Raw genomic sequence first — 24,872 nt, 5'->3', positions numbered from 1 at the left:
ATAAAAAAATCAAGGTGTCTTACAGCTTAGTAAAAAAATTGTTTCCTGAAGGGTTATCACTTGATGAGAACCTTTGGAACAGAATTTGGCCTTTCACTGTATTTTGCTGCTTAGTTCATTTTACGCTCTGCATCTTATTTTAAAATTCTCAAAGCAATGTTGGTATTTTCAGTATTAAACCAGGAGCACGTCAGAAGTCCAAGCATCCTCAAGGTTTTGATGTTAATTTGATCCAACTTTTTCTAAAAAGCATAAAGAGAATAGTCCACAAACCCTGTCTTTGGATTGCTTTGTAGTATCTAGGAAAAAAAGGCCACTGCAAACAGCAGAGATCTGTAAAAAGATCCATTTCAGATTTGTTGAAAATGTTCATTATTTACAACTTGCATTTATTTTGAATTTTAATGATATCCAAGGCTTTTCATTTAAACATAAAATGCAATGTTTGAAGTGTTTTGTTCTGTCAATGGAAGTATTTGAATTTTAACTTAAATATTACACACAATATTATAGTATAAAATATGATACATGTTATGCTTAATTTATGTCTGTGTTTATATTCTATATTAGATCCTCATTTATATTTTTATTTATGTATATAATTTATGTCTCATAAGTCATTTATGTTTCATTCATATTTCATTTATAATAAATGATAATACAAAGTGAAATACACTTTGAAAATTGGAAAAAAAGGAAGTCTTTTCAAGTGACAATAGCTGAGTCGAAAACATTGGTTCTAATGTATCCTCAAACCCTATTTAATCAAAATAGAAAAGCCGACATTTTCCAGTTAAATATTCTACCTTCAGAATTTTGCGATGGAAGATTGCTCTGCAGGAATCATTCTCGTTGCCCTGGAAATCAGTGAGAGGTTCCCGTGGTGCGTAGGGCCTGGGACCATGTGCGTGTGGATGAGAGCGGAGCCGTCACAGCTGTGTTTGCTCTTGCTGCACAGATATTTTAATAAATTCAAGTGCCAAATTTCAGAGATTTCCACTGGACTAAGGAACGAGAGCTCAGTAAGATGAGTGTGGGCACTAGATTTAGAAATATTGTTTTATTTTGGGCTCTAGATTTATAAATATTGTTGTATTTTAGAAGTCTCACCTCATGATGGTGATTTTTCTCCTGAGCTGCTGTTTGTCTTTTGTCCCTGTACAGAGGATAGCTAACCTGCTGCCTGCTTGGTATTACAATTTCCGGGTCACCATGGTGACCTGGGGCGACCCAGAGCTGAGCTGCTGTGACAGCTCCACCATCAGCTTCATAACAGGTAAGCAGCCGCCTGAAAAGACTGTGGAAACGCTCCTGGGAGCAGAACTGATGAAAGTATGGCTTAGGTGTTGCGTTTCACCTGCACGGGCTTGCGAGGCAGGGTGTTGAACAGCTAAGTGGGGGTTTTGGGATTTTGTTGTTTTGTTTGTTTTATTTTTTTAGGCAAAGCTCTGAGGCCTGCTTTAAGTTAATATGTATAATTTTCCTGTGCAAAGCACAGTTTTTGGTCTGTTCCTGTCTTCTCCATCACCTGAATGCAGCGCTCCAGTGAAGGCTAGTGATCCTGCTTATCTTTTACGACACTGTATGTTTTACACATTGAGAAGTTAATGAGTAAAGACGTAATCTGCATGCTTCAGTTTGGTAATATTATGAAACATTTTTCCATATATTTGCAATGTTTCCAGATGCTTTTTGCTGCTTTTACCCCCTCCCAGTAATCCACAGATCAGGCCGTGACCGCACCTTAGCTGCCATGGAGTAGAGCTCCGCACGTTTAGGCAGACGGAGGCGAGGAGGATGTTCAGTAGCACATTATTCGTGTCCTCTAGCTTTGCCTTTTCTGCTGGATGTTTTTCACTTGCTTGCTGTGAGGAGAGAAAGGTGCTCCTGTAATCAAGGCACTGCAGCTGCGCTGGGTAGGTTGGCCTTGGGAAACTGGTGCTGGCAAGTAAGTCGTAATCCGGATTCTCAGCTGCAGTGAATTGATGTAACCACATGGATCGCCCTCTGGGGCTGGCCTTGCATTTAACACACTCCGTGGTCTCTTGTCAAATACTTTGGGTTTGAATCTTCCGTGTGTCAACTAGATCAGCCGTAGAGGGAACAGCATGTGAGAGGTCCTGTTAGTGCCTTGCCGCATGTTCCTGGCATCCAGGCTGGTGAAGTCAAGTTTCCCTATTGAATCGTCTTACTTTTATGCACCGCTGTTTAGTTCACCTTGCAGAAGGTGATTGAGAGCAGTAAATAATTCAGATGCACTGTGAAAGGAAATAAGGTATGACCTGCTCCTCTTTTCTAGATGTAGAAATTAAATTATGAGGAAAGTCAGCCTACAAGGTCCCAGCCACTCCCTCCAAAACGGATACTAGCCTGATCCCAGATTTTCTTTTTGGCGAGAGGTTAGAAGGGTGTATCTGAGGAAGGAACTGATTAAGACCCATTTGCAATGATGATTACTATAGTGCCTGTGCTCAACAGAGCCATGACAGAAAAACTATTAGTGGGTTGAGTCCTAACTCCACTGAAGTCAGCAGAAACCCTCCCATCCTGAGACAGCTGATCCCAAGCTACACTGCTGACAAATTCTGGTGCTTTTCCAGTGTATCAGAAACTCATAGCACCCACCGGGGCCCCGTGAAGGGTCTCCAGGGATATTCATTGTCCTTTGGCATCAGTCAGCTTTTCTGTAGCACTGTAAGGGAGCAATTTTCCAGCTGGTTGGTTGCTGTATGAGGGAAGAAATGTCTTTTCTAACTGATTTGGGTACCAGGTTCAGTATTTAGAGTGGAAATGTTCCAGTGGGGCCCTCACACGTCGATATTGTGTCTCCAGAAACCTGCAGCCGGAATTAGGGAGATAAAGGTTATTCCAAAATAAAAGCCATCGTCAGGATCAGTCTGGATCTCTGTATGGGGAAAGTAAAGACTGTGACTGCTAGTAGATGAAACATGGATCAACTCCTTAACTAGCAGATGTAGACAAAATCAGAAATGGTTTCATCTCTTAGATATTGTCATCCGCTTGTGATTGGCAAAACCTCTCTTTGAAAAGGTCATCTGGTCTTAAGTGAAAATATCTGGAAAATATCCAACTGGAAAGTAGTACCATTGCTTATGTCCTCTTATTATCAAAGGTTTATCCTTTGCTTCTGATCTGAATTTTTCTAGTTTTAATATCCAGTCCATCATTCTTGTTACACTTTTCTCTTACTGTTTGAAGAGATGTAAAGCTTTTTTTTCCCTCTCTATACAGGATTTAGTTCACTCTGTTCTGTTGATAAATTGCTTCCATTGAACTCTTCAGGTGCTCTCACAGTGAGGCAGTTTGTCATGTTACGTTTTTTCCCCATTCTGCCTCTCTGATTTTTACTGTCTTTACCAAAGTATGTGAAAGCTGAAAGTGTAATGCCAGCCTGCTGAATACTCCTACAGAGGCAAAATCAGCTCGCTATTCAATGCTCTCCTGTTTGTGCATCTAGATGATTGCATTTGCTGTGGCATCACACTGGAGGTCTGTGTTGATTTGCTTCTATTCTGTGGCTTCTGACTCCTGCCTAGGGTAGCTGCTTTCCAGAATTTGTCATTGGGGAAGTGTTGTCTGCATGTGTTTTTCCTAAAGACTCCACTTTGCACCTGGCGCTTTGAAATACGTTTAGTTTGAGCAGGCCCAGTGTAGGGGCCAATAATTCAAATCACGGCCCCGTCCAAATCCTCCACTCCTCTGCCGGTTGCCATGTTACCTGCATGGTTCATCAGCGGTGCTTTTACCTTCAGACTATTGATGAAAACGTTGCGTAGCAGTGAGCCAGATCACAGCATTTTAAGGGAGGAGTCCTAACAAACAACTCTGATTTGATCGAATTACAAGCACTTATCGATAGATGGTCACCACTGAATGTGAGCATGAAATACACTCGTGTCCTCTGGTTGCCTTATTATGGGAGGTCTCTTTGGCTTTGTCCAGGGGCTGCTGTCAGGCTGACTTCTGAGGAAGTGGCATGCCAATTTTTCATGTCTGCAGGTTTGAAATATTTGTCCCCAGTAGGTGTTGCTTGTCGCTCTTTCACGTTACCAGGGGACTGCAGACTCCTTTATCACCCTCAGCCCCTTTCTTCCCAGAGAGAGGACAGGTGGTTTTATGAAGCACTTGGTCCCTTTCTACATCATTCTGAGCAACGCTACCTCCCCTGCATGGGTTGCCAGCAATTCATACAAAGAAAACCCCATACCAAAAATCCCTATATTTTAAAATACTAGAATGAAAGTTTTGTAGTCTTCTTGACAATACACCATCTGTCAGGTCTTCTGTATATAACTAGAAAGCTAACCTCTGCACCGGGAACATTTTTTAAAAAAAAAAAAGCAGAAGGAAAAAAGGAGTTGGGGACCACACCTGGCAACAAGCTCAGAGAAGACAAATCATGTCCCTAACGCAGGATCCCACTGCTCCTGTGGAGTCTGTGTAGCTAGGCTGGGGCTTTACTGAGCTGCAGCGCTTGGAATGAAAAAGGTATTAGAAGAGACCAGATGATATATAGCTCTCTTCCATGGCAGCTGGTCAGATGTCCCCAAGAGAATGGGGGAGATTTGGGCGATCCCAAAGACCTCTCAGAAACAGCATCTGTCCTCTCCGGCTCCTGCAGCAACAGTTGCACGCTGTTGTTTTAATGCAGGGAGAGACTGTGGTGCTGCCAGCGTGGCTGTGGTGAGCAGTGAGTTTTTAATGCCACCTGCTGTGAACAGCTGGGTTTAAAGTAATCATAAGCAAGGGCACTTTAAACCACCACCATTTCCTTTTACGATGAGAATGTTTTTAACTTTGGAGAAGCAAAAAGAGTCAGACAGACAGACTGTTGGTGAGTATCACGTCTGTTGTGAAGCTGCTGGGTTTTGGTCCCATGGGTGCTTTCAGCTCTCGCTTTGGGCCAGGTCAGCGATGGGATGTAGCTTCCTACAGCCTGTCCGTACTGCTCGGCTCCCAGTGGAATGTGGTGCTAGGGGAGCCGAGCGTGCAAGCCCTGGCCCTTCGTCTCCCTTCAGACATCCTAGGGGTTCGCTGCCAGATGCCTAAAGCAAGCAGCTGTGGGAACATGAAGAAGGAAAGCAAGTATCAATAGGTATAGGAGGAAATGATTATTGGCGTATAAGATTCATGCCACTCATGACCTTAAATTCTAAGGAATACGCAGTCCTTGTGTAGGGATGGACCGGGAACTCTACAAATTAAAAGAAGCGTTACTTTAAATATTTTATGCTAAATAATGTTGCTTCCTCTCAACAGCATAGAAGGACATTTTCAAGATTAATTTGAGAGAGAAGTCTTACTAAACGTTTCTGAATGGCTCTAAATTGCCCGTGTGTTGTATCTGCTGCCTTCCTCAGCGATTACTTCAGCGAATCTGTTCTCTCACGAACGTCTCGATGCAAAAGTCGTGGGAGCCTTCGTCAGAGCAGCACTGACATCTCGTGGCCCCTGCAAACAGACCCGAGCTCCGGTGCCGTCCGGCGTCCCTGCTCCCCTGCCCGGCACCCGGGGGGCTCCGACGGCACCCAGGGCCCCTCGCACGAACAGGGCGGACCCGGCGGGGCTTGCTCAGAGGAAGATGCATCGGTCCGTGTCGTTTTCCCCGCGGCGCTCCTAAAGAACCTGCCAAGCGCAGGGATTCATGCGCTTCCCCGCTTTATCCTGGTTATCCCACGGGTAGCCCTTGGAGAAGGGGGCTTGTGATCGTTACCAATCTCTGGCTTTCAGTTTTGGATCTCCGCTCGGTTTTAAGTTAAATCCTAACTGCGGACCCGCACCTCCAAATTAGGGAATCAGGGTGAGCTGATCAGCTGTACTCCCTCTGCAATTAACAGAGAGGCACCTCCAGGAGATGGTTCTCTTGCTTGTCTTAAATACCTATTTAAGGTGGTATTATTGATTTTATAATCATTATAACATTATATATAAAAGAATTATGTATTGAGGAGGAGAGGAGTTGCTCTGGAGGTTGCTATGTTTCTTCTTGGGCTGCCCAGGGAGCCGAGGCCTTGCTGGCAGCTCCAGCGCGGGCGCAGCCCTCGGATGGGCTGGCGGGGCTGGGCAGGAGCTGGGTGTGTGGAGGAGGAGGAGGGACAACAGCTCCCTTGCCTAATGCCATAGCTGCCATATGCCTCTAAGACTAGAGGCCTGCTGCTCAGGCGGCTTGTCAGCTGACAGCTGCCTGCTGTGATCGTGGGACTTTCACCCTGGGAACAAAACTGGCCATAACTTTTCATGCAAAAAGATATTCTTTGGAAAACTTCAGGTTTGGGACTTTTCCTCCTAGGAAGATGCAAGCTTAGTGAAGAGAAGATGTTTTTTTCCTGTGGAAAAGCCTTCCAAGTTATTCAGTGTGACAACTCTTATTTATTTGTCACTGAATGTCATTTCTTTTCAGTGTTACAACACAGTGAAGTGGTATCTGAGGCTTTTAACCTGACTCAAAAAATGGTTTATATTCAGCCAGTAGCGTCACATTTGTTTGTTTGTTTGTTTTTAACTGAAAGATTGCAAAGAAAAGTATATTTTTGTTCCAGATATCCCCGAGGTTAAGTGCCATTTTTTGTTTCTTTCAGCTAGGGCTCAGATGCTTTTACTAATATGTTTCTGCTATCTTTGTGATCCTCTCTTCCCAGCAGTATCCTTTGGCAGAAGTTTATTACTGGACTTGTAATCAGCTGTGTTAGACCCTGTGTGTAATACGTTTTCCTTCTTCCTTCAGCACCAGTGGCACCCGAGATTACCTCCGTAGAATATTACAACCACCTTTTGTACGTCACCTGGAGCTATGGAGGAGATGGTACTGACCTTTCTCATTCCAGGATGCTGCACTGGATGGTGGTTGCAGAAGGAAAGAAAAAAGTCAAGAAGAGTGTAAGTATGAGTGGGGAAGGTGTTGCTCATTTCACTGTATCTTTTTTGCGGAGTTGATAACTTTGTATTACAAAGTTTAAGCAAGTTGATTAAGATTGGTAGAAGCCTGATCAGTTAAAGTTATTTCACAGTGGTAGCACACACTTCCAAATACTTAAGCTCGCAAAACAGCCAGTGGATAAAATGATTCTGTGGTGATCCAACGCAATTGTTGATAATTTACATGAAAATTTTAAAATAGCTTATTAAATTTCTGAGCTGCAGACAATAAAATGTAAAGAGTATTTTTGAGTGAATAGATATGGTCATTTCAATTTCTATTTAGTAATAACTAGACTACGCTGCTGGCTGAGGTTTTTTAGTTCGTTCAGGCCAGGTGCTATCACTTCCCATTTTCTTACTTTATGAAACAGACATCCTTATAAATTATGTGGTTTTCATTTACTGTTTGACTACAACTTTGACTGACTGGTGGGATGAGGATTTCACCCAGAACGTGTGCACTTCTTAGAAGACTTGCCAGATGTTGTGTTCTTGGCACATTCTCTTGAACTCTTTGAGCACATTTAAAAATCGCTTGGAAAAAGAAATCTGGGGTTTCCAGTTATGGCTTAGTCATGCTGCTGCAGGGTACTGAGACACGTGTTTAACCCGAAGCAAAAGAGCAGCCCCTGGCCGTACAGTGAGAAGTGTTTGAAGTGGTGGTGGAGCACTGCAGCGCAGGAGTGTATACAGCCAGCAAGGTAGCTTCATACACCCTGTGGCCGTCTTCTACACCACTATTGACCTTTAAACCGGTGACAGGGAGAAAGTGTCTGGTCTTTTTCAAGGGAAGGGATTCCCTTTTATAGCTGAAGGCTCAGCAAATGCTGAATTGGAAGTGGATTTTCAGCTTAAGTGCAAATTCAGCTGCAATTTTCGTTTGGATTTTTATGGAGCATGCTAGCTTTCATTGGATTCCTCGTGGCTGCGAGAGTGCACCAATCTGGAGCTTGCTGCAGCATGAATCTAATTACATGATTAATAGAAGCGTGAAAAACATGACGTTTCTGAATAGCAGGAACTTCCAATATGTGGATCTTTGTTTCAAATGAGGAAGAAAAACTCTACGTTTTAATTTTTTTTCCTACAAATAAAATATTCTAGCAGTTGAATTCTAAAAAACTTGTGCTCCACTCTCTTCCTTCCAAAAGTCATGTTCTTTGTAAGGTTATTATTTTTACAGGACACATCTGATTTCTGTGCCATTAAATTTCATTGAACATGGAGATCTTAGATCAAGTAAATTTCAAATAAGCATTGAATATGAAATTGAACTAAAATTAGTATTGAATATGTAATTTTATATTTTTAAAAGTTTGAAACTAGAGGGTACCTATGATAGAATATATCTGCAAATAAAACTTCGAAGCTTTAGGAAAGTCTTTAGAAATGTTTGTCTTTATATTATGTTCAGGACAAGGGAACCCATTAAGTATTCTTTAGGAAATTCCTGCAGCAATATTTTTAGCTAACTTTTATGGTCCTGCTCATATTTGTGTATACGGGTACATGCTAGCAGGCTTCAGGGTGTACCTGTTCTACTAAATTCCGTTAGTCACTTTCAGATATAGTTTCCTTTAGAAATCATGCTATATTATAGTCTGTATCTGATTTATTAAGATTGTTATTACAGTTGTTCTTCTTGTGGGATTACAAAAATAAATAGGTAAAACTATCAGGCAGTGATGACTTTTTTTTCCTGCTATGTGTGTGCTTCCCAAGACTCTGTAGAAGTTGGTCAGTTTTTAGAGAAGTGATGAAAATAATGTGGATAATCCTGTTAGTCTTTATTCAGAACTGTCTGTTTCTCTTGAAAATGAAAACATCAGCCTGAAAATTAAGTGACTATGAAAATCAGTATGAGATTCCTGAATGTGCCCTTTGCAGATAGTCTACAAGCACTCTGAAAAGAGTCTGTTGCAGTATCTGAGTTCTGCATCCTTCTCCATGGCCCTGGAGAAGTGGGGAGCTTACTCACCCATAAAAGAATAGGAAGAACTCATTCACAATCTTTTGAAGCTCAGCTTGGTTTTTGATCATATCTGGTTTCAAACTTGCAGATGACTGAAGTCAGGCCATGAGGTCTATTGTCAAGTCAACAGGTCTCCAGGTGGGTGTTAGACTTGCCCAGCCAGATTTAATTTGCAGGTTCTTGGACTGTCTAAAGGCTTGCCTAGATGTGTCTTGTGTACTCTTCTTAGAGATATCTGACCTGTTTTAAGTTCCTCTAAAACTGCAATGGACTCAAATCCATGGCTTGTTTAGCATTTTGCACAACTTGGAAAACCTAGATGCAAGAGTACTCTCATTGGTGTGAGGGAGATTTTTCTTTCTTCCTTAAATTTTCACTGGCCATATAGAACATACAGCCTAAGACTGGCTTTTTTTTTTTACATTGTGATATTCTGTTGCACGTTATGGCTTTCCACAGTGCCAGTGGGAACTGGTTCATGTAGCAAGTCCAGACTATGCAGAAGACATCTGCTGTGATGCACAGAACTTTCTTTGTAGTATATTAAGTGACCAGACTAATTTTAGAAGAAGGATATCTGGTTTGGCTCATATTTAGCAGTTGGTGTCTGTAATTATTGTAGGTAACACGTAATGCGATGACTGCAGTGTTGAGCTTGCCTCCGGGGGACATTTACAACCTTTCAGTGACTGCTTGTACTGAAAGAGGCAGCAATACTTCCCTGCCCCAGCTTGTGAAATTGGGTAAGAAATGCTAGTTTGTAAATTATAAACTGACTCCTCCTCTTATTTGACTGTAAAAGTAACCGTCGGCAGATTCAGCGTCTTCCTCGTTTCAGTGTCGCGTACCTGCGACCGCGTTTCTTTTGCGAAGCTGTAGTTTTCACCACCCCGTGCTGCGAAGATTGTCTCGTTCCTGTATGTGAAGCTACTCCCCTAAAGCAGTGTGACTCAAGAGAAGCCAGAGCGGCAGAATCTGACTGTGAGTGGAAGTGGGAGAGTGGAAGCCACTTAAGGCCTGACTGGGAGAACAGCTCTGCTTCGTATTTGCTTCCCTAAGGTCTTGAACACAGGCAGGTTTTGGGAACAGTGACTCAGGCTTCACAGCTGAACTTTTCAACACGAAACAGAACCTTATTTGTTTTTGACAAGCCAATTTCTGGGTCTACACTCTGCCACCTGGTCTGGTTTCCTGTCTTCTCTCCTCTCTCCCTGGACATCTCCATAGTCTTCCAACAGCAAAAATGTGCCCTTAAATACAAATCAATGACAATGCTCTTTACAAAAACATCAGATTTATGGCTGTGGAACCCAGCATCATCCTAAGAGAAATACATGTAATCTACTCAAAGACACAAACAAAAAGACTTGAAAACTTATTCCTTAGGGTAAAACTTTAAAATATAACTTTATGCCTAACATCTTCCTTTACCTGTGAGGAAGACTGAACACTACACCACTGTACTTTAAGAGATTTTGCTTCATTTTTGCACGCACGTAGAATTGTTGAGCCCTAGTTAACTAAAGCTGTGAAATTTTGAAGTGTCCCTAATGGCTTTTACAGGCATTAACTCCACTGTTAAGGTGGGTAAAGAAGAGTTAGTAATTTTACACTGGATTATCTTCTCTATGTGCGTAAGAAACCTTTTGTGAGTGACAGTGAAAGAAATAAATTTAAAGCGCTCCATAATTTCTAATTGAATTAGAGGGCTTGAAGCAATCGTCCATTTGTCTTTCTCAATAGCTCTTACTCAAATCTCGTGAACAGTGCTGGGGCAAGCAGTGCAACCACAACAATCTGAAGTTCTTCCAGGTCTTTTTACCAAAGGGAATATTTGAAAGATGTAGACAAATTCCACGGAATTTCCGTTCCGTACGCAAGTCCTGTCCACTGTGCACCCCACGAGTTATGTCTGTGCACAGAGTTAGCTGTGTGCATTTTTTCCCAGGACTGAGTGGGTGGATGTGTGAGGCTGAGTATATCCCCCTGCTACCATTGTCCAGATGTTTCAGGGGGTATTTGAAAATACCAGCTAGCTTTGTCTTTCAGACAGGTCCACACGTGCCATGAGTTATTCATGTTGTACACCTTGCAGCCTAGTTGTATCTTCCTGTTCTTTGCTTATGGACAGGAAGACTCTTACTGAACTGGGATAGGTATTTTTCTCTTGTTCCTTCGTTGACAACAAAGAGAAGGTGGAATGAATTCCATTTCAATAAATCACTTCCAGGCTTCTGGGTATGAGTTTTTTGTTGGTTTGTTTTTTCGGTTGGGATTTTTTTTTTTTTTATGCTGTTTGTACTTTGAATAGACAATGGTAAGGACATTTTACCAGAGGTTTTCCTTGTCTCTGTTTCTGAGGGAGCTATGGGAATTGTAATTAGCAGTAGTGGGAACTGACTCTAAGTGATAGACGACTCAGCACTTGGCAGTCACTTAAGCATTCCTGCCAAATGTTCTTCCCTCCAGGATGCTTCATCCTGGCAACTTTCCACTTGCAGAAAAATAAAGCCATTTGCTGGAGGCAAAAGGAGGATTTGCTTGGGATGATGCCCAAATGCAAAACTCATATTTTAATGGAGGCCATTTTTTACCTGGACTGAGGGATAGAATGTGTTTTTGAATCCAAGAGTGGATATATGGGTGTAATTAAGGGAGAGGGACGCTTTCCTGTGTAGTGCTGGAACAACATGTGCACTGCAATCCTCGTGACACAGAAGAAGCCACATGAATGTGCCTCAGTCCCTACCCAGCTCTTTGCCTAATGCCGATATAATCTTGGCAACCTCCAACCCTAGAACACTGATCTGATTGTCTGAGGATCGGATACATCTCCAGAATGTCTATAACCACTTGGCGAGTCCTTTGTGCCAAGTTTTTTGGGGGCGGATCTTACACATTGCGTCCAGGTTCCTGTGACAACATCTCACAGAATTAGAATAACAAATTGTGAAGGGAAAAAAAAAGAGCAAAATGTTGTTGTACACAGTACGTTGCGTGTAGTGTGTCAGGATCCTGGAATCGGGTCATTGTTGGAGAATGACATCTTTTATTAAACGTCCATGGATGAGGGAATGTGAAAACTCTGGAGAACAGTTTGGAAATGTAGAACCAGAACTTCGCACTCTCTGAAGGCAAACCAAAGGGGCCCAGGATGCCTGAGGCATTGAAAGCTGGGGATTGCCAGTACCCACCGTGTGAGGTCTTCAGGACGAAAATCAGGATCGAGCCTTGGTTTTTAAATAATCTTGGGAAAAAAGTACATCTACACCGTGTCTATGCTGTTTGCTTCTCTCCCTGCCCCTCAAGGTTTCCTCTCCTGCTCTCCTGTGCTTTCCACGCTCCAGGTTGGTTCAGGTGGGGTGGCAGTGAGGGATGGCTTCCATTGGAGGTCACTGTGGCCTGCCGTGGGCTGCTGTGCATCCAGCCACGAGGGTCTGTGGGTGGGGAGGTGGCCCTGGAGGGGACAGCCGAGGTCACCCCATGTGGAGCCAGGGGTGCTGGGTGCAGACCCTCAGCCATGTTTCATAGTATCTCTGGTGCCATCTCTCCCAGGAGACCCCCCAATAGTCCTTTTATCACAGGGTTGTCTCCTTCTCGCCACACAGAAACCTCTGTCCCTCGTATGTGTTTGCCCATCGCCAGTTCATCCAGCACAACAGCAACAAAAATCAAAGCAATAAATTGAAGACCCCTGAAATCTGGACCTCTGCATTCAGTGAAGAGAGAGAACTCCTGCAGCTGACTGAAATGAGTGCAGACCCAATGGCTCTTAAATATTAGCCTAGGAAAAAAAACAAGACTAGAAGATTTTTTTAAGCTGCTAGATGACTAAATATTACCTCTGCTACAAATTAAATTAACCTAGGTGGCCTTCGCTTGTGGGAAGCTGCTTCTTTGTTATCTCCTAGGGCAGGCCTTGTGAAGCAAAGCTTTCTCGGGCTAGAAGTGTTGCTAACAGGTGGGCAGCCATCTTCTCCCAAAAGAGCTTCTGTTAACATCGTGCTATTAATAGAATACACTGGTCATCCTCAAACAAGGGCTCTGCTGAAAAGGAAAATGAACTAATTATCCAACTGTCCAAACAGAGAACAGTTTAAATAGAGAAGAAAAACCAAGACACTTCATCATCTTCCCATTTTACAGGGGTGGTTTACCATCATGAGAGGCAGGGCTTTACATTGGCAGGCTTGATCTGAAGGAAATGAGAGACAGAAGGGCATCAGGCACTGCTTTCAGTTTTGTTCGAGGCTTCCTCTTCTCAGTTTTCTGGAAACTTAAAAATAAACTTAATAAAAGGAGATTTTCTCTTAACCAGAACCAGCCCCTCCAAAATCACTGTTTGCTGTCAACAAGACTCAGACCTCTGTGACTCTGCTGTGGGTGGAAGAAGGAGTGGCCGATTTCTTTGAAGTCTACTGCCAGCAGGCTGGATCTGGTCAGGAAACAAAAGTCCAGGTATGTAAGCGTCTCTTCATTGTTTCTGCTCTTTATCTCTGAAACTGAGACTGGGTCTTGCATCTTTCTAGTTTGATGTCTGCTGCTTAGCATTTGTGTGTAAAGCCAGATGACATCTTATGCTCGGTGCACAGGTCAGATCATGAAACCAAATGTGGTAAGGTGGTTCAGAACTAAACCTTTAAAAGCTAAACTACTAAAGCATTTCAGATACTGAAATAGTTTGTTATTTTGCAATATTAAAATTGGCTTCTGTCTTATTGATGAGATTATAACTAGTTGGACAGAAGCTATGTGCATCCAACAGTGTGTCAGTTTTTGGCTACTCAAGAAAAAGGCTGTACTATACCATGCAAAACCTAAAAGACCACAAAATTAAGGGAATATCGGTGGGCAGGAAGGGAAAAATGGTCAGGTAGCTTGATAAGGAAAAAAAAAATAGACATACTTGGGTGCCATGAGATCTTTTATGTAGCATTTTATTATTTCTGGCTTACTTTATTCCTGGTTTTGAGAACCATTAACTGAACTTCAGTAGGACCTGCATTGCTTTTCAGAGAGTACCTTTATGCTCCAAATGTGGCTGCCTCTCATGGATCTTGTCTATTAGGGTATTTTCTTTGAGGTCCACCTTCTCAGCCTCACAAATGAACCTCCTTTTCTCTCTGTCCAGCTAAGTACCTGTGCGCAGAGGACACCTGAATATCTGAGGGTTTAGACTGGTAACATTGTTCAGTGAAGAGTAGAGCAGTAGTAGGTTTAATTCATTGCCATTCAATGCTGTGCAACATATGAGGCTTACTTTGTGGTTTAGCTGATGGTATAGTGAATCACTGTGATTACATACCATGCAACATCATTCTCTCACGTGAACTGTCACACAAAATGGGGAACCATTCAGAAGAAAGTAAAAAATAACCCATTCAGACAACTGATTATCCCAAAGGAGACATATAAACTTTTTAATCCTATGGAAGACCAGTCTGAATTATTTAATATTCCTTTTAAATTGAGAAAGGCACTGACTTAAGGAAAAAAAAATGTGTTTAAATGAACTTTAATCTGTTGGATAGTTTGGATTTGACATCTAGATTCCTGCTTTTTCACAATGAATAGCTAATGATCATGAAGTCATTATCCACTTAGCAGAGATTCAAAATAGTGATGTGATTAGGCAAGGAAGGTACCACAGGATTTGCAGCTTCAGTGCAGAGCAGATGTGTTTTAAGAACATCAGGAAAAGACTGCTCCATTTGGCAGGAGCTTCAGTCAGTGTCTCATTTGTTGACATGAGCATCTGGCACTGGGAAATGCACAGAGATTGTCAGCTCACTTCTCATTAGATTCGTTACTCTTTTCTGTCTGTGAAAAAAGGGGAAGGGCTCCTTTTTGAACAGTGAACAGGCATGATTTCCCATTAGACTGGTGAAAATTCTCTGCTTGTGATATTCCATGATAATTACATGAATGTTTTTGTCCCTTTCCTCCATTTTAAAATCAGCAAAATGAAAAGCAACAGCTTTCCAGGTTTGAACATCTTGAGTTTTGCTTGACTAATTTAGATTTCCCAGAGGGGAAAATGGATAACATCCAAGCAAGCCCAGTTGCCAAACTGTGGCCCCTCCTTTCAGCTCAGGGAATCAAAGTCTCCTCCCTTACACTCATATACATGTGATTTCACCTGTGTGACATCTCAGAACTGCGCTGCAACAGGAACCCTTGCTAGTCTAGAAGGATCCCATGGATGACAACAGGCCACTACAAAAGTCCAGTGCTCAGGACTTGCTACAGGATCTTGCGTTCCCCATCCAGAGCAAGTTCGTTCATAAAACTTCTGCTTGTTCCCTTTCTAAACCACTGGCTCAGTGTCCCTGTTTTCTCATCTGCAACCCACCCTTGGTTCTGCTGGAGAGCACGGAAAAGCTTCTGAGGATCTTAAGGAGCTACATCTTTAAGTCAATGCATATGGTGTATTTGTTTTCTTTTGCCATATGAGCATTTATGAAACACAAAATTGTTTACCAGGGACATAGTAATTAAACCGTTGTAAAAAGATGTTATGTCAAGGGTTTCTACTACCTAGAAAAACTGAGGTATGGGATGTCTGAGCATGGTTATTACCCAAAGGCGTTGCTCTAGCTTTGCTTTTCACCTTGGCCATGTGAAAGCCTGTTAGCTCTTCACATGCGGAGGAACTGCTTCAGAGGTAGAGATGACACATACTCATACGAAGGTGTGGAGATTGTGACTACCTTGGCCACACTGCGAATAAAAATGCCTTTATTTTCCTCCTACCTGTATGGCTTAGTAACCAGAGCTCACGAGCTCTGCCCACCGCTGGGGCTGTCCTGGGGTTCACAGCGCGTTCCCCCACCATGCAAGTGCCTGACCAACCCCCTTCAAGGCACCCTCTGCCCTCCCCAAGGGGTCCTGAGGCTGCTTGGTGTGCTCTGGGCTGTTCCTGCTGCTATTTTCACCCCCGTTCCTCTCCCCTCTTCTGCCAGACTGCTGGGCTACCTGTTTATTTTCAAGGGCAGACCCTGGTTACCTTCCCTGAGTTTCGAAGTGCTGGTTTCTTTCACCAGATCTGACTTTAGCTGGTCTAGTATGTGGGTGGAGAGGGGAGCAGTGATTTGTGCTCTTGTGTTTACAGGAGAGACAAAATTTTTTGCATTTTTTCCCACATCTGCAGGAACCTGTCACTGTCTCTTCACACGTAGTGACCATTTCCAGCCTAACCCCTGCCACTTCCTACAACTGCAGTGTGACCACCTTCAGCCACAATAGCCCCAGCATCCCCACTTTCATTGCGGTTTCCACCATGGGTAAGGAGCACTTCCCTGCTTTCTTCTTCCTCCCCCAGCTACAACATCTGTTTCTTCTTGCTTTCCAAAGCTGCTCTTGGTAATGCTGGCCCCAGGGGTGGTTTGTATCATGGAAAGGCTGCCAGGTATGGATGGGATAGGGAAGCAGCTTTAAAAAGTCCTTAGAAAAATCCCTACTGCGGGGTTGACTTTGAAATATATAAACTAGAGACTTAATTGTCTACTGGGTTTTAGAGATCAGGGACCTAGATAGTGGTGTCAAGGCTGAACATCAGGGTAATGCTTGATGATATTTATGGAGAAAAATGTCTTGTCAGCAAGCCCAAATGAGAGGAAAATGACATTTATAAGGTTCTAAGGCAAGAAATCGCTTTTTGTGTTCAGGGAGGAAACAGAGATGTGGTGAGAGAGAAGGAGAAAGGCCACCACAGGAGCTTGAGCAGTCACACCTCGCAGGGATGGCTCCTGATAGAGGCTTCCCTGGGCATGTTTTGAAGCCTGGCTCTATACTGACTCTGAAGAAAGAATATCAGTGTTGAGCTGCCCAGACTTCTGGGCTTTTCTTTAAAATTTCCCCTGCAGAACGATCGGTGTCATCTCTGCTTAGTTAGGGAGTTGTGTAGCTTTAGTCACTGGTTCTGTACGTTATGCACCACTCCATGTTGGAGTTCCATGTTGGATACTTAACTTAAATATCTTCATGATTTTTTATCTAAAAAATGCTTCTCTAGACGACTGCGGATGTACAGTTATTCTGTGTAAGTAAAGTAGAGAGGGTTTCTTATCTAATGAGCAGAACAGGATATCTGGTCTCGTCATAGTACGGTCAATAAGCATGTAACATGGAACAAAAATAAATCAAGGTGTTGTTATAGAGAGCTGATTCCAGCTCTTATTTAAAACAGAATATTTTGTTAAAATTTATTTGCCAAAGTAATTAAACCAGTTTCAACCCAGTGTATTACAGAGCCTCAGCCTGTTATTTTGCTTTTGGGCCAGAAAAGATATGGACTGTTGTTGAAGAAGAACTTCAGAGCTGAAATGTGTTTTGGAGACATAGATGGTGATAAATATCTGTATTTTATATTCCCTTCACCCTTTTCTCTTGTGTTATGAATATCAGTTAAAAAGGAAAAAAAAAAAAAAATCAGAACATGCCAAAGTTTTAACAAAATGCCAGAGTGAAGTCATTTCCCCGCAGTAATTTTTTTAAGAGCAATAACTAGTCAAAACCTCCCTTTATCTCTAGCGGTAGATTTTTCTCTCTGTAGCGCTCCAGGCTGAATGAGATCAGTTCAGAAAAATAACACTTACCAATGTTTGGGGTGGTGGTGTTGGGGGGGACACACACCAAACTGTCAGCATTTCTGAAATGAATAACCAAGAGTCCTTGTTTGCATGTACAGTCACCGAGATGAATCCCAATGTAGTGGTAATCTCCGTGTTAGCCATCCTAAGTATCCTTCTGATTGGACTGCTGCTGGTGACTCTTGTTGTACTCAGGAGAAAGCATCTACAAATGGCCAGGTAAATCGAGGTTCATGCTAATTCCAAAACTTTCAGACAAGAACAAACGCATCATGACAGTAGTTGCAGTTGAGGATGCTTGTGTGCATGGGTGCTGCTCAAGATGCTTGTGAACAGGATGCCTTCAAAATAGTTGTCTTGCTGCTGTTCAGGAGTAGCATGTCATCTCCCTTTATCACTTGCCCTGAGTTAGAAGCCGCAACCCTTGTCTCATTTTGAGCTTTGCAAGACTGGGTCTGTAAGAAGTGAGTCATTTATTACAAAAGAGTTGTGTCAGGAACCTAAAGAATAATTGGGATCTGAGGCAACTGGGTGCGAGCAGCAGGTCAAGATGCTTTGCAAGTCTTTCATGTGGTTTGAAACAGGAGATTTTCCGTATCAATGGAGAAGATGGTTTGTTCTTCAGGTCCAGGATGCCTTGTAAGACCTGAGCCCTGGCAGCCAAACCCTTAGGACAAGGGAGGATGTGCCCAGGGGCCAGAGAGTCTCTCTCTAGAGCGTTTGCCAGTCTGCCCTCAAATCCTGGTCTTCCAGTTGTCCCAATTCTGCATGCGTAAGGGCTTCCTTCCACAGGATCACTTGCAGCATGAGAAAGAGCATATGAGGTCACCTAGATCTTGTCTTTCTATACAGTCAGGGTGCAGTCAAATATACACTGAGAACCACAAATCCAGAAAGGATCTCAGATCCTGCTGTTCACCTACAATGTTAATGATCCCAATTTGTTGTGTCATACAGATGAAGAGAAAAATTATCTTGTAGGGGTAACCGTTTTTTATGGAACCTGTGGTTCCTTCAGCTATCTGCACCAATCATTTGTACCTGAATATTGAAATTCAGTTTCCTTTTCCTGGTGGCCTTCCCTGTAACAGTTCACTTTAATGTGAGTTATGTTATGGCCTGAATGAACTGTGCAGGTTTCCCCAAACCCTCAATACGTGGTTCACCTCCTGGTTTTGGACGTGTCCTGGAGTCCTTTTATAACCTATGTAATATATTTTATATTAATTTACTGTCCTGTGTCAAGGAAGGAAATAATTTCATGTAAAAAAACTTCTGCGAAAAATCTTTCACTTGGCTGCCTAGCAGACACTGCATTTTACATGTTTTGTCTTGGCTACGTATTACATGCAGCAGATGACCACATCACACATACTTTGCCCGCTATCGCCTAGAGTGAATATTATGTGGTTTGTTCCTTTTACATGCTCTGTGAAAAAGAACATAAAAATGTACAGGCTCTGTGAAAATCCTAGCAAAATTAATTCTCTTTCCTATTTAATGACTCTGCAGGCAGTCCAAAGCTTTTTCTTTTTCTCTGCATCACTGCTTCTAGCCACGAAAGATAAAAACCCCAGAAGAAAATTTAAAAAGTAAATCCAGTAAGAAGCTGCAAGCAATTGTTTACTTGAATCAAGGAATTAAAAATAGTCAAGTCAGTTTATTGTTTGTAGCTGAAAATAAGGGACTTGTGATAAATTCAATGGAATGTTTTTCAGGAAATTCAGTGGTTTCCCTCAATTATTTTGTGAACTCAATACCGTGATCCTGTCAAATGGAGACAATTATACATCTTCTCCTTAGAGTTGAGACAGTCAATATTTAGTATAGAAAGGTAAATATTTAGCATATGTACTGAGGTCAGCAAGTAGTGCTAGCACCTGACTATAGAAAGCCCAGATCTGGACAGCAGAGGAGATCCGTTCGAGATCTTTAGTAGCAACTTCTGGCTTTTTTCATTCCTTTTAGGCATTAATAGGAATCCTGGTCTCAGGTGGTGTTGAACATTTGTTGGTTTTGAACAACTGTGTTAAGGGATTTCAGTTATATTTATCACAGATTATCTTGGACCTGGTCACAGATGTGAGTGTTCAGCACTTCTCAGCAGCTCCGAGAGTTCTCTGTTAAATCAGCGTCATTGCAAGTGTTGTGAATCCAAAAATGGTAACTTTGTACCCAATGGTCTTCCTGAAACAGGGAGTGCGGGGCTGGAACCTTTGTCAATTTTGCATCTTTAGAGAGAGATGGAAAGCTTCCCTATAATTGGTGAGTGTTTGAAGCAAAGCTTTTAATTATTTTTTTTCCCCCTTTCTGCTTTTTGGGAAATACAATCTTTAATCTTAAGAGTTTATTTTTTATGTCGTCACTGTCCCTCTTTAAGATAAAACTGCTGTACCTGTTATTTTAGTGTTTTATGTCTTGAAAGATGACTCAAGACTCTGTATTCTGTCACCTGCTATTTTTAGTAGGGTGTGATGTATATACGTATTAACCAAGTTGCACAGATGTGTTTTGGGAGGATTTTTTTTCCTTTCTCTTACAGACATATTTTCTAAAATAACACAGCTGTGGAAACTTGATCTATAAATCCATTAACATTTCCATAGAGATATATTTACATCCAGGAGTAAGCTTACCTGCAGATGACCGATTAGCAGCTGTCTTCATGCAGTGCCATTAATTAATTTTTCCTTGCATTGCAAGACATGGACAAGGCAACTCAAATACTTACTGGAACTTAATATTCAGTGCTGTTGAAAAGACTCGGAAAAAAACCCATATTCTTGCTAGTCTAGAAAACCACCTACAAGAGTTGCAGGTGCTGACTATGGACTCCAAACCATCACTGCCACCATCAGCCGAAAAGAAGTATTTGAACAAAGAAAGTGTGTACGATTAGCTTGTATAGAAGTAAAAGGGCTCTGAGAGCTACCTGACTGGTACCAGTGTGGTCGTTTCCATTCCTATTTTGATAGTCAAATGGGTGCTAATGAATGACCCAAGGCTTACTGTTTTGTTTTTAGCAATGTCTGCAAAAACCTCTTGCCTTTCAAGGCAAGTCCAAACGCAGAAATTTAAAAGCATACGGTCAGCTGCATTCCAGTATGTAAGGAGAAGAAAATAGGCACCTGGATTTTACGCCCAGGGTCAGCTTTCTGGCAGCCAAGAAGTTGGAAAGAGGAGTTGGTGCACAGGGAGCTGCTTCCATGATCTCATGGGACACTGCCTGCCAGCAAGGACGGGATTAAATGGGTTGACACTGCACCGCAACAAGCCTTTTGCTAATAAGCGTGCAAACTGAACGAACAAGCCCAGAAAATCTTGTCAATACCTCACTGTGCTGCTAATTAACTGGATATTAAACAAGCTTCACTTGCTTGGTTTAGCTTTAATAGCAGCCAGCTGTATGCAGTACAATCTAATCTCTCTTTCAGCTTCTCTTACTTGGACTATATTAATGGCAAAGGCGGCAGAAGATCAAACACTCATGTTAATTAAATATCCAAGCTTGAATCAAATGATTAAACTAGAAACAGATGTTATTAAAACATAAAAGGCTTTTTTATGGGAAGGGGAATTAATTCATAGGTTTGGATGTGAAAGTGATGGTTCTTGTTTCTTGATTTAGTGTATGTGTATGTAAGTGTGTGTATATATAAATGTGTATATTTGCATATATGTATACATACATAAATTATGTTATAAAAATATAAATTGGAGAAGATATTCCTGCTTAATATCTCCACAAATTTTTAGTAACTGGAGACAGTATGCCCTAATCTTACAGTCCAGATTTCTCTGAGAGTTAGTAAAGATACCTTGTTTTGTGTGCCTCTGTTGTCTAATGTCAAAACCAGATTCACTGTCCATCCAGGCAGCCAAATGGAAAATATGGTCCTAGAGACAGGTAGAAAGATTAAGAAACCTGTTTTGCTTGGGGTCATTCCAGGGATCTAGTAAGGGAGCTATGGGCACATCCACTGATTCATAAGGAAAGCTCAGCAGAGTTTTCAGGATTTGAGCAATCTCTGAATCTCTTTCTTTTAATTAAATTAAATTATTCAGTACACCTGAGCAGTAGGTGAAAAACTGTATAAATGCAGGAAAATAATACTGTATTTATTGGGCAATTACATATTTTTCATATGTTGTGAATAAAATAAATTGTTCTAGATGTCAGTTTCTAGCCTGTGAATAATATAAGTAGGTCTACAAGCACATTAGCCTATGATTTGATGAAGTGTGGAAATTTCTCATGGTGGCTTGAAGATGATCTAGACAATGACATTGAGTGCACCCTCAGCAAGTTTGCAGACAACACCAAGCTGTGTGGTGCAGTTGACACACCAGGAGGACAAGATGCCATCCAGAGGGACCTGGACAAGCTGGAGAAGTGAGCCTGTGCGAACCTCATGAGGTTCAACAAGGCCAAGTGCAGGGTCCTGCATCTGGGTTGGGCAACCCCCGGTATCAATACAGGCTGGGGGATGAAGGGATTAAGAGCAGCCCTGATGAGAAGAACTTGGGGGTACTGGTGGATGAAAAGCTGGACATGAGCCACCAATGTGTGCTCGCAGCCCAGGTGGCCAACCATATCCTGGGCTGCATCAAGCATGGCCAGCAGGTCAAGAGAGGTGATTCTGCCCCTCTACTCTGCTCTGGTGAGACCCTGCCTGGAGACCTGCATCCAGCTCTGGAGCCCTCAGCACAAGAAGGATATGGAGCTGTTGGAGCAGGTCCAGAGGAGGGCTACAAAAATGATCCGAGGGCTGGAGCACCTCTCCTATGAGGACAGGCTGAGAGAGTTGGGGCTGTTCAGCCTGGAGAATAGCAGGCTGCAGGGAGACCTTATAGCAGCCTTCCAGTACCTGAAGGGGTCCTGTAGGAAAGATGGGGAAAATATTTTCAACAGTGCTTGTTGCGACAGAACAAGGAGTAATGGCTTTAAACTAAGGGAGGGTAGATGTAGACTAGATATAGTGAAGAAATTTTTTATGATAAGGGTGGTGAAACACTGGAACGGGTTTCCCAGAGAGGTAGTGGAGGCCCCATCCCTGGAAACATTCAAGGCCAGGTTGAACAGAGCTCTGAGCAACCTGGTCTGGTTGAAAATATCCCTGCTCACTGCAGGGGGGTTGAGCTAGATGACCTGTAAAGGTCCCTTCCAACCCAAAGCATTCTATGACTGTATGAAAGAAGACCCAGGCTTGAATAATTCCTTCTGCCTTTGTAGGTAAGAGGAAGTAAAAATCTCACTTCAAATTTCCCAAGGGAAAGAGGAGTATTCTGGCAACATCACCACTTCTCTTTTCTAAGCCTAAGGAAAACCTCTCTGTGCCACCAGAGGTCTGCTTATGGAAAACCAAATTTTATCCTCAGTCCATTCCCATAGAAACCCTAGCAACAGATAAGCCCTAAGGCCCTGATGCTGTAACCACTCTGGCATGCGATTAACTAGAATGTTATGCTGGCTTCACTGGTGCTATCCCCACAGCACAGAAGAATAACCCACACCAGCAGTAACCTGGCTGGTTTTGTTGCCCTTTTTGAGAGGGAGATGCCGGCTGGCTTTCCAGCAGAGGGGCTGGCAGAGTGGGAGAGTTTGGAAGAGCAGCCTTTGCAGGCTTCCCGTAGGGCTCTCGCTGCTGGCTGACCCACACGATCGTTGCCAATGACTGGGGAAGATGCCCTACGAAACCACACTGGCCATTTTCTTTTCAGCAAAGCATAACTTGGAGTTTTCGCTTGTGTGGGCAGAAGTTTTCCACTACTGGTTGGAAGGTTAGAATTAGAGATTATTAGAGTTGATTTGACTTGCTTATCAGGGAAAAAACAGTATCTACTGACTTCATAATAGCCAAAAGTACTGGAAAAGGAAATTTCACTTTGTAGCTCCTCCATGGAACAGTTGTACAAGGATGGCATTGCCTTTAGGACAACAGATTTCCTGATGGGAAAAAACCACAGAGTGCGTATTTGGCCAAAAGTCCTGCTACTGGGGCAATTTTTGTTGAAGTTTCATGAGTTTTTCGCATTTGCAAAGCACCTATAGCCCACTCCACCAATAGGTAGATCAGGCCTGAGTGGGTTTCCAGAATTAAAGTGTAGCTGAATCTGGTAAACAGGTTGTAAATACAGCAGTTTAGAATGATTTTGTAGTCGGATTCCCTTTAGCCACTGTGAAACCTGCTGTGAATAGTTATTCATAGAAGCTGTAGTTAGAAGAAGTTCAAATAATGTTTTGTTGAAAACCTAGGAGAGAATTTAAAGCACTTAAAAATGGGACACTGCAAAATGGATATTTTCAGACATCTGACTCAATAGAGGGTAGAAAGAGATACTTGAATGGTCTGAATTTAACTCTGATACAGATCTTTCTACTGATATCCACAGGATCACTTGCAGGAGCAAACATAGGAGATTATCATAGTTGTGCATGGAAAAAAAAGCCCTATGTCTGTCCTGAAATAGCTCAAAACATCAGAAAATAGACTTAGCACCACTCTGTGAAAATCTGCCAGTTTATCAATTAACGTTGATTTAGAAGAACAAGCCTGAATCAATACCATAAAACTCATTTATTTTGATCATGTAGAATTTTATGTTGGATAGCTGAAAATCCTATATAGGGTGTCAGGTTGAGGACTAAAAATGCTATGGATACTAATAATATTCTTATGAAGTAAGAAAGAGGAAGGCTTTATGGGTTTAGCTGATTTTTAAAATAGAATTTGCTGATCTCCTGATTTCTGTTTGTCTTACTAACTCTCCTCACTTTTTCATGTTTATGTATGTTATTTATTAATGCTCACAGGCGTAGAAGTGTATTTGCTTTCCTAACTCTGCTACCCTCATGCCTTTGGACTGATTATCTTTTGGCATTTTATATTAATCCTTGGTAAGTGATTTACTTGTTTTTCCATATGCAATGTGTAAACAATGTTAATTTCTATTACATGAAAAATGTGTGGTACCTTTGTTTTCAAATGGGTCAAAGCTCTTGAAGATATAATTTTGTTGTACTAGAACATGGATTGGAGAGGATGTGGGTATCAAAGTATTTGCTACCCTGCTTCATCTAGTTTGTCTGTTTATGCTCCAACCCATTTTGATATTAAATAGCTAATCTTAAGGTGGTCATCATAGTCACCTCATTGCTTTCTTTGCAATTTTTTGCCACTTCATTATAAGTCCTGGCTTTTTCTGTCCCGGTTATTCATCTGTTCATTGCCTGGCATTGCCTGCTGCTGCTGCTGCTTTTCTATTACTAAAATCGCTTGATTGTGCCCCACGTGTTTGGTGTGTGATGTCAAATACCTTCCTTTTTAAAGGCGCAGTTTTGCTCTCCTGACATCAGTAGAAGTTTTGCT

At 42.2% G+C, this 24,872-nt stretch overlaps 1 protein-coding gene across 1 annotated transcript in view; it reads left to right on the top strand.

Annotated features, from left to right (window-relative positions):
• PTPRO (protein tyrosine phosphatase receptor type O) overlaps positions 1–24,872 on the top strand; it is a 154,843-nt gene that overhangs the window by 111,434 nt on the left and 18,537 nt on the right. The window contains 8 exon segments of the mRNA XM_075440599.1: positions 1,165–1,276; positions 6,746–6,897; positions 9,534–9,654; positions 13,230–13,369; positions 16,062–16,194; positions 17,601–17,721; positions 19,699–19,767; positions 24,317–24,400. Coding sequence (XP_075296714.1) covers positions 1,165–1,276; positions 6,746–6,897; positions 9,534–9,654; positions 13,230–13,369; positions 16,062–16,194; positions 17,601–17,721; positions 19,699–19,767; positions 24,317–24,400 — 932 coding nt within the window.

Source organism: Opisthocomus hoazin, chromosome 1 (assembly GCF_030867145.1).
Source record: "Opisthocomus hoazin isolate bOpiHoa1 chromosome 1, bOpiHoa1.hap1, whole genome shotgun sequence".
In the NCBI taxonomy this organism is placed as follows: Eukaryota; Metazoa; Chordata; class Aves; order Opisthocomiformes; family Opisthocomidae; genus Opisthocomus; species Opisthocomus hoazin.
Note: the sequence above shows the minus strand (reverse complement) of the source record. Positions and strands in the feature narration are given on the sequence as shown.